Genomic DNA, 10,467 nt, shown 5'->3' with positions numbered 1-10,467 from the left:
AAACTGAAGCCAACAAGCATGTGAGGTTTCTGGTTTGTTTTTTTTTAAATGTGATAAAAAGTATGGTTTCAGGAAAGCAACTTTATTCAGCGTTTCAGGAAGTGTATTCCTATGCGAGGGATGCATCATGTCTAGGTAACAGCATGTAAATACAGGCACATAGTTATTTTGCTACTCTGGCCCTTCTGCTTTGAGAACATCTTCAAAACCCTTTATTCTTTGGGAAGATTTCTGGAATTGCTGGGGAAAAAGGAAACATATCACGTTACATTAAGAAGGTCAAAATTAACACACTAGGCAAAGACACCGAAAAAGCATCTACTATTTAAAGCCTATCCTTATGAAATAGTGTTTGGACTGAACAGAAAAACAGGAATTCAACTGGCTGTACTTCCCACCCTCAACGCCCATTTTCACAACACAACTTATTACTGATCTGTCTGTAAATATTTGTCTACAAGTCATGTTTTGTCCAGAAGCTTAACAAAAAAAAACTCAGAAACTTTCATTTCAGAAATGAAAGTACAGCCTCTTAAAAAAAATTACTTGAAGAGCACAAAATCAAACACTGAAGTAATTTTTCACAGCTTTTTTCCACCCCAAAACCCTATTTTAGTGTCTGTTACAATATTTACATGATGAAATGACTACCAGTTTGACTGTAGAAATTTTATTTTCAAAACTGGAAAAAATTCAAATTGCATGTTTTACAGGGGGCATTTGAGTTTACGAAGAGCAAATGAACTTTTTGAAAATTCAGTATATGAAATTATAATAGAGAACACTTGAATATTTGCAAGCTACAGTAACTGTAGGGTAAAGAAAGGAAACTGTTTCCTTCTCAACCACAAATGACCCACTTTAATGTGCTAAATGGTACAAAAGGAAAAGCAACTTTTCATGATCACAAAACATATTTTTTTTCCTTAGTAAATGGTTTTCACTTACCATATATTATTCCCACAGATAGAAGTTAGCTGGACAGAAAAGATAGGAAGGATAGTACACTCACTACTCAATTAGCCAGCTTATTTTTTTCTAGTACTTATTTATGCAATAAGGCTTTATTCAGTCTTAAAAATGATTAACAGGGAGGGAAGCATTAAAATTATTACTGGATCTACTTAGTAATAACAGCTTACAGACGAACACCTCGGGGAAGGGGGAAGGGAAAGTCTTATTGTAAAACTTAATTCCACTTCAAATAAACTAAGCAAATTCAATTAAGCAAAACAGCTTAAAAGTCTCCAAAGACTACTTTCAAAAAGCGGATCCTGCCAACCTCATCCAAGCATGACAAAAGTTGCTCAAAAGGTGCATGCTCATAGAGGCTGCTAAACAAATCAGAACTATTTCTCTCATAATACGATGCATTATTTTAACACAATGGGTCTGATTTTATAAATTAGACTATAACATGCATATCAATTACCTTTCACAGTATCCTGTATTTTGAGTAAAACATTATTTAGGAGAAAAATCTTTGTGATAGTTTACTCCAGAATGTTTTTAAATGTTTCCTTACATTTGTAATTTCCTCTGAGAAGCTGATTAACAGTGTTCTTTGTGAACAGTATACTAAATGCGGAACATTTTCGAAGTGCAAAAACTACCTGCAATATATTTACTACATACAGATTAACAAAAATCATGCAGTGTTTGGCAGTGCCAAGACACATGCAGTGTTCTAAAGCACCCCATTGTAAAAGTTATTTTAATCTAACTACTTTTAGTTAAACTGAAGGTGATTAAAAATAACCCCCCCAAAACTCCACACCAAGCCCTTTTCAAAAAAACAAACCACTGCATAAATGCTGTGAACAAACCGATATCATAAATGGAAATCTGTTGTAGAAAATGAAGTAGTAAGGGGATCAAAATCATAGCTATTGTCAAGAATGCTTCCTTCTGTACAGGTACTCAAAGGTCTTACGTGTTAAGGAATTAAAAGAAAATATTCATTATTCTGACATTGTAAGGTCTACAATATGACCATTTCCTGCTAATCAAAGTTAGATGTATTACCTCAGGTGAGAATGGATTTTGTAATCAAACTTTATATTTACAAATGGTTTTACCTGGAAAGTGTTATATAAATATAAAATTATGCTCTTTTTTTTTTTTAAACAAAGGGCTATACATCCAGATAGTGCTTTTTATACATATTCAGGACTACACTCTGAGTCACATAAAAATGAACCTGAAAATAAATCTAAATTACAAACAAATTAAGTCACCAAACAAGAAACTTCATTTACAGTATCATTTTATTGTCTTAATTTATAATTTGCTTCCCTAAGAACAAAACAAATCTTATTTTCACACATTAGAACACTTGTTAGGCATGAACATTGGAGCAAGAAGCTTTAGTATCAGATTTTAACCTTGCCTTGCATTCCTCTTATTTCTTTAAGCACTACTTTTCACTGATGTAAATTATTTTCTGAGCATTTTGACTTGACACTCAACATAGTCTTTCTCCTAAATGTGACTTTTGTTAACCAGCATTAATATGTAACTTCCTTCAACCAGTGACTGATTCCACATGTCTTCCAAGTCTTCTTTTTAACACTTATGACAACGTATTTGCTGATACTTTTGAAATTTCGTTAAGCTTTGTTCAAATAAAGATGGAATCCAATTGAAATTTACAAAACTTAAAATTTTATTAAACTCAGTGTGCTTGAATTATCAAAACAAGATTTATCAACAACATTTTGTCATTAAAGGACTCTAGTCAATTAGCATAATGGTTTAGTAACCAGACTCCACATGGTTTTTAGGCATGCAAAAGTGCAGAATGGTGCTTTTGGAAAATCTGCCAAGCATTTATGTAGGTTAAATCCTTGACTGCTGCTGGGATTTCATTAGGAATTGGGTGTCCACTATTGTTTTTGTTTTCTTTTTTATTTTTTTCTCAGATTTTTTGGGGGTGTTTTGTGGTTGGTTTTTTTTTTTTGGTGGCTAATGTTCTCAATTAACTTCATCCATAGCTTTAGATTCTCTTTACAGATCTAACTTCATCCCCTTCAAACTGAATTAAGATTTACCAGGTCCAATCTTTCAACACTTGTTTCGTAAATGGAAGCTCTCTACTTCTTCAGCTTTCAGTTCCTAAATTTCAGGTGAATGAATCTAACTCAAACACCATCAAAAGTTCTCTGCTCCTGCAAATAAGGCTAAAAAGAAAAATTAAGGCAAAATATTTTCTCTGCAACAGAATCTGAAAACATTTGATAGTAGGTAAATAAATGTCAAGATTAACTTACTCCGAAGTCTACAGATACAGCACCATGATTTTGTTCTGTTTATGAATCTGGCTTCCCTTTTGATTTTGCATTCATTTAGAAAACCGCACTCTCACTAAATGTGAGGAAGGCTCATGTATACAGCATTTAAAATTTTAACAGATTACAGCAAGTCTACACATAACACTGGCTGCCGTGATTCCAAATTTAATTATCAAAAGGTTTACATTTAAAAAGGTATTCCAGTTCTAAATGACTAAACCAGCACTTAATAACAAAATTTTTATTCACTGTACAGAGATTATTTTTAAGAAAAAAAAAAAATCATATCCTAGAACTACTTACCAGAGAAACTGAGAATGAAATACATTTCTCTTAAGGCAGAAGTTCAATTATATACCAGGTTAAAAGCCACCACAATATTAACTATAACTAACTCGTTCAGCATTTAAAAATTTGCATTCATAACTATTAACTCCCATGCTGGCTAAAACTCTACTAATGTTCCAAAAAGCCCAGCTGGAGATAGGTTATCCTTAGAGGCTAAAGCTATGCCAGAGTAAAGTCAACCTACTCACTACTTTTTCATTATTAAACAAACTGTGCTCATTTACGTTAGTAAGTTATATAAACTATTTAGAAAGAGGAAGTATGAAATATTGACAATGACAAAACAGATTTTAAAAAGCTATCATTGAAAAAGTTAGAATACATATTCAGAGGAATTTCAATGCTTAAAAACAGATTCACATACGTTCATCCAGTTGAAGATTAGTGTATTAAAAAAAGTTAAGAAAATACTTTGTGTTTCAGTTCAACTGCACTTGATTCAAGTACAGCTGGGGGTTGGCTGATATAAATTAAACATGGTCACTGCCTCAGCAGCCAGAAGTACAGAAAAATGTACATGTTCACAGGATAAATAGAAGTCTCTTCTTTTTTTTGGGGGGTGGGGGGGGAAGCTATCTCACTCCAATACGGGAGGTCATCCACTCCAAGCCTTGGCATAATCTGAAAGATAAGAGATGTTATACTGGTACTAGTTCTATTCCAACATCTTTCAAGTATTTTCTACTTGTTTTTATGTTTGAAAACCTCTATTTAAAATAAATAAAATCAGCTGGAATTGGGATTGAAACTTGAACAGATAAATAGTGTTTTAAACTAAGCCTACTTAGGCTTTAACGACAAGATGGTCAAGCATGCTGTTTTATTGAAGCTTAGTACTCCTTCAATTTTTTTTCTTGCAAATCTAAAAGACACTATTCTTAACATGCTTACTCATAAGTACATGGAACCAGATAACTTTTTCTTTTTCTACAGGTTTCCCCATGAAAGACTGCTTACTTGAAAGCTACACCTTTACATACTAATACTAAAAGACAAAAGATAGGTACCCAGACTGAATTGGTTCACGAAAAGGCAGTGTATCAAGAATTCCAAAATCCCGTTACAAAATTAAAAATATGTTTATATTCCACACCAAGATTGCATGGGATCTAATCTGCTTACTCACTAAATTTGCATCTCTAAGTCTTCTGTTTCAGAAGATAGGCTTTCCTTTGATGTTCTAGGGATCTAGTTACCTAGTTTATGCCATCTTTAAGCTTTACCTTTGTAAAGTATATCATGACTTAGCTATCCAAGAGGGCTAGCTTCACTCACATGGGGCTAATCTCCCTAGACTTCTGTCAGATCTTCCCAAAGATGATTCAGCTCAGCGATCTAACTCTGGGAATTTTTTTATGAGTTGGTCTCACTACTGTCACAGTTTTAAGTATTCTAATTGCTCATCTTTTTTAAATAAGGAAGAAGCAGCCTAGGATGGCCAATGTTTCTAAACCAAAGTTCATATTCATTAATTTCTACCTTCCTCCAAATGCCAACTTATTTGAAGATCTAAGTTAGTACATAAACTAAATACTCAAAAGCGACTTTGGCAAAACTGGTAGGAGGAAAGCAGAGTTAATTCTTACAATGAAGCAATACAATCCAAAGACTCAATCAAAAAACCAGTTTGTTTTCACTAACACATCCCACCCTAAGGAAGTGAATGCTACCAATCACTCTACAAGACATCTCCATTACATTAGAAAATACTTCATGCTCGAAGTGAGGAAGATGCTCTCACTTCCCAAATACTCAGTTGGATTCACTATTTTTGATGTCACAAGACCACATTATTGTAAAGGTTGTACAACACAGCTGAAAAAACCCTCTAACTGTTACACATTACAAGACTGCTTTAAGAATCAAGACGAAAAATCAGCACACTTCAAACCATGTAAGCAAGACACTATCCAACTTGTTACAGGCTTCCAAAAATGGTTTTTGATCTTTATAGACAAAGGATCTAAGGAAAGCTCAGCTTTCCATTTTAGTAATTGCTGGCATAAGGTATACAAGTTTCAAAATTAACTACATCAGTCAGATATAAATAAAAGCTTTAATATTGGTAACAATTTTGTTTTATGCCAGATCTATGTACCTTTTAATCAAAACTATGTTTGAATGCTTATCAAAAAACCCAACCAACCAAAAAAAACCTCAAAACCACCCCCACCCCCCCCACCTTAGAAGCTTACAGCAGATTAGAATGTAAATGAAGATGACAGTAGCTTATTTCTTTAACTACACAAAGACACACAGAATGAGAGGGTAGTGCACAGAGAGTAAACAATTATGCCAATAGCTACGTATTTGGGGGTGGTGGTGGTGTTTTGGGTTTTTTTTTGTGTTGTTATTTGGGTTTTGTTTGTTGGTTTGTTTTGTTTGGTTTTTTTAACAATAAACTGAAAGACTTTCATACAAATTTCATAGTTTGAGCTAAGAAAAAAAAATTCACAAGGTTCAATAAAGAAAAGGAAAAATTCAAAATGTCCCTCTGACTGCAAAGATCAGAAAATATGTTATCTCAGGAAATCCACATTGGTGTCAATAGGCTTCTAAATCAGTATTCTCATTTACCATATATTACTGTACTAAGCAGAAAGCATTTACCCTTCTCCTGTCAAAGCACAACAGGACTGAATGTGCCACGGGTGATCCTTTATGGAGCTAAGGGTGAGGTATGTAGATATCTCAGCAGCTGTCATGCAACCTTTCATGTCCTGCTTGTTTGCAAAGATGAGAACTGCAGCCTTCCGTAAATCCTAGAAGTAATTTAGAGTATTCATAATAGTTATTATAAAGAACTAAAAGGCTATTGCATTAACTGAAGTTCTTAAGAGAACTGTATTCAAGCTAATCTACAATTCCACAGCAGCATGGAGTTTTAAGACTTACTGCATTAAAAATTAATTACATCAAGATTGAGGAAACCAATTTATTCAGAAGTGTTCTGCACCACAGAGAATCAAATTATAATGTATTACACGACTATCCTTTTGGTGTTGACCACATGTTCCTATGTTAACTAATGAAAGTCTTGTTTAAAATATATTTCGTAAAGCTCCAAACCACCCAGCCAGCACAATTATTACTGGATAAACATTCAAAAATCTACATTAGGTACTATTCAAATGGAAAAACCTGCTAGATATCATTCCCTTGAAATTACTTTCAACTTCATTAAACAATTTCTGTAGCGATTAAAGCAGTAACAATTTAAGAAAGCTATCTAAATTCTTCTAAGCTTTATCCTATTGTTCCAAAAAGGGAGCTCCAGTAATGCTTCAGCAGCTTCAGTAAAAACAGAAACTAATAGAAAGTTGTTTTGTTTCTGTATGGAAATTAGGATTCCACACAGCAATGAGACAAGGACTGGGATGTATAGTTTTAGGAGTGCAGAAGGGTAAACAAATGCAATACTCAGGAAGCTGACAGCTGTAACTAAAAGTGTTCAACACATTTAAATGTATATTAAATTTTGAGACTATTTCTCCATCAAGAGGAAAAAACCCAAACCTTTATGGTCCAAAGTTGAAAATTCACTCCTACAAGTAGTCCAGTCTAGGCCTACCGACTGTTTTCAAGAGATGGTAGATCACAATCTCGTAAGAGTTTAACACTGGAAACTAATAAATTACATGGGAAAACTTCACCACAGAAAGTCATCTTTCCACCTTTTTTGGTAGTGTATTTGCTCCTTACTACCAGACCCAAACTACATGAATATTAACTATAAAGTAAAAACCTCACTCATTTGAAACAATGCAAATCTCTCAGAGAGATGAACTCCACGGAATTACTTGCATTGTACTAAATCCCTCTCCTTCAAAAATGAAGGGAGATATTTAGATTTAAAACAACCCTAACTTAGCTTGAGAGTGATCATAGAAGGTTTTAATGTACTTTAGCTAATCCAATGTAGATGTTAATTTAGGATGTTTGAGGGAGTTGACCCAATGTTGAACAGTCATCAATACAACATATAATAAAACTACAAACCAAACCATTCAGAAAGGAAACTGAACTGAAACTAATTTATCCATAGTATTAGATACACTCCTTAATTTTAAGGAATCAGATTAAAACAAGAAAGAGAAATGGAATTGCCTACTTTCTAAAATAAAAATTAAAATAATAAAAAAAAAGTTTCATGAAATTTTAACCATTTAACTTTAAGAATAGAGATAGTGGTGGAGAACAACAATACCCAGTTACATTAGTATGAAGTTTAAGATATTTTACAAGTTCAACATTTGCAAAGTAAAGAGTGATTTGATTACAAGCAAGCAAGCCCTATTAGAAGATTGCTTCATAAAATTTTTCCTGTTTATTTATAATTTACATGGTTTTAAAATGTGACCAACATGCATGCACATTTAGGCTCAGAAATTTTTTTGTGACAGTATAATTTTTTGCTAACATAGGAAGCATGTAATGTTATTTGACTGTTCACAACAAAACTATTATCCCAATTCCCCACCATACCTCATGAGCCAGCATTCTATAAAGTTCTTCTTTTGTAATAGAAAGTCGCTCTCTGTCAATGCTGTCAACAACAAGAATGATGAACTAGGGGAAAAAACAATAGTACCGTATGTAAGTACAAAGTATAAATTACAGAAAGCACATTTTCAAGAGACCACTACCACAAGTCTTCCTATATAAGAGAGAGAGAGACTTTCAGAGCACACTAGAAAATAGAACAAGAGGTTTATTGTTACAGTCTTTTGCTAGAGCCCTGGGAATCACACATGAAGATTATAGTTAAAAATAAAAAATGCCTGTACATTTCAGCACTGCTATTAAGAGCTACTTTCATGTACTATGGTTAAATCTCCTTCGTGGATTTTTGGGCCCTACATCATAGGCAAAATAGCAATGTAGGTACCAAAAGCACCTACAGATAGTGGATTACATTTAAAATGTGGATGACAAACTTGCTACAGTTATCAGTGAAAACAGCTATTACTGTCCACTACTACTTGCATACTCAGAAAACTATAAAACTGAAGTTGAAATTCCCTATTTTGAAAGAAGCATTAGCAATTCAGCATCATCTTACTCACAAGGCTTAAGAAATGCTACTTCAAAGTAGTACATCAGACTTCAGAAAGCTATGTACCTGTAGGGCTTAGCATTGCTGTTGCACACCACCTTAACCTTTGTAACGCAAAGGGCCTGTGCAGTTGGCCTCTCACTCACAACTTTGCACCCTTCCACCTAGGCACTCGAAGATGGCTATAGCAGTGATTTTACCCTTATTGTTTCTGCCAGCCACATTAATTCTCATGGTCATGCACTTGTGAATCCTGAGACACTGCTAGATCCGGTACATCAGGTCTCCCATGGGAAGCGATTGTCACTGGTATGAAAATTACTCTTTTACCCCACTCTTTCTGCACGTTGTTTCATACCTTCTATTTTATAGCCTTACACTAGAGGGGAAAGAGACATGGCATTACATAGTAGGTAATACTCCAGTAAATGCCTGTAAGCATTACACAACAGTATGTGTACACAAACCATAACAACTGATCAGTGTTCAACACTTGCCCTGCCCAGAGTGTGCTCTAAGCAGCGCTAACAGCATCACAGGTGGGAACAACCAGTAGAGAGATCAGGCACATGCTGATGAAAATTATACAGATACTATAAAATAAAATTAAAAATAAAAAAATTACAGGGAACGCATGCTACGCTGGAGAGGAAACCAAGGAGATGACATTCATCTGAGAAACTCCATCACTTCTCTGCTCAGATGGGAATGCTTTTCCATCCCTTTTCTCTTTTACTGTAACTTTTTGTTTGCCCCCACCCCCAATAACTTAACCATGAGATCTCCCTCCCCTTTCCTCTCCCCCCAAACCGTGTGCTGTAAGCCTGTCTCAACATCCTTTCTGTAAGAATACGATCTGACTCTTAAAACAGAATTGCAGAATTAGCCATATTAAAGTTGAAACTAATTAGGACAGGTATGCACTCAAGATCTTATTTGTGGGATTTTTACATTACTCCAAAGATTTTGTTTAGATTGCTTCAATTTACAGATAAGGAAATAGAGAAAAGAGATAGTTACAAAAAAAGGAGGATTAGAAGTCATCGCTTATAATTCTCCAACATATGCTCCCAATCACTTTGCCTTATAAAATTAAGGGAATTCATTACCCATTGAAAATGACCACAAAGTATGAGAAACTAAGTCCATTTAATGCTGCTGTGACTTTGAGATGTCTAGCAGATGAGGAAGAACAGTAAAGGAATTATTCATATCGGGGAGGTTACGATTAGCATACTAAACAGAACCCTTTTCTTCCTCAACTGTTTCCAGCAGTCAAAGCTTCTAACTAAAGGGAAAGTTCTTTCCAAGTGCTAGAAAGCACTGGATTTCAAACACTTACTAGCCAGAATGTGATGAAGAACATCCCAAAAGGATCAAAAAAAGAACTAATACATGCATCTCCCCAAATTCCAAAATCTAAGATTCTCAATGGACAAATGTCAAGAACTTATTGTTATTGTACCAGATAATGCTGGCAGAAGTCTCTTCACCCTCATGTGTATGTGACTTAGATGTAGCCATACTTTTCTACAGAAAATTAAAAATAAGTTTAAAATACTAGAGATGAAGGTTGAGATGTCATCACCAGGCTTTCAGCAGATAAAAAGTTTCTGAACATCTGGGGTGGATCAGATGTTAGGAAGCGGTCAATGACCTGCTACGTCATCTGGATGCTCACAAGCCGGATGGGATCCACCCGAGAGTGCTGAGAGAGCTGGCGGAGGAGCTAGTCAAGCCGCTCTCCATCATCTATCAGCAGTCCTGGTTAAC

The 10,467-nt window shown here is 34.7% G+C and overlaps 1 protein-coding gene across 1 annotated transcript in view; it reads right to left on the bottom strand.

Moving 5' to 3' along the window:
* Positions 1-2,249: 2,249 nt before the first annotated feature.
* ARL5B (ADP-ribosylation factor-like 5B) overlaps positions 2,250-10,467 on the bottom strand; it is an 11,896-nt gene continuing 3,678 nt past the window's right edge. Inside the window, exons 3-5 of the mRNA XM_009330560.1 lie at positions 8,124-8,207; positions 6,249-6,400; positions 2,250-4,259 (exon numbers count right to left, since the gene is read on the bottom strand). Coding sequence (XP_009328835.1) covers positions 4,211-4,259; positions 6,249-6,400; positions 8,124-8,207 — 285 coding nt within the window. The 3' untranslated portion in view covers positions 2,250-4,210. The remainder of the gene's footprint in view (positions 4,260-6,248; positions 6,401-8,123; positions 8,208-10,467) is intronic.

The sequence above is a fragment of the Pygoscelis adeliae genome, unplaced genomic scaffold (genome assembly GCF_000699105.1).
Source record: "Pygoscelis adeliae isolate BGI_AS28 unplaced genomic scaffold, ASM69910v1 Scaffold27, whole genome shotgun sequence".
In the NCBI taxonomy this organism is placed as follows: Eukaryota; Metazoa; Chordata; class Aves; order Sphenisciformes; family Spheniscidae; genus Pygoscelis; species Pygoscelis adeliae.
This window is presented reverse-complemented; position numbering and strand designations above follow the sequence as displayed.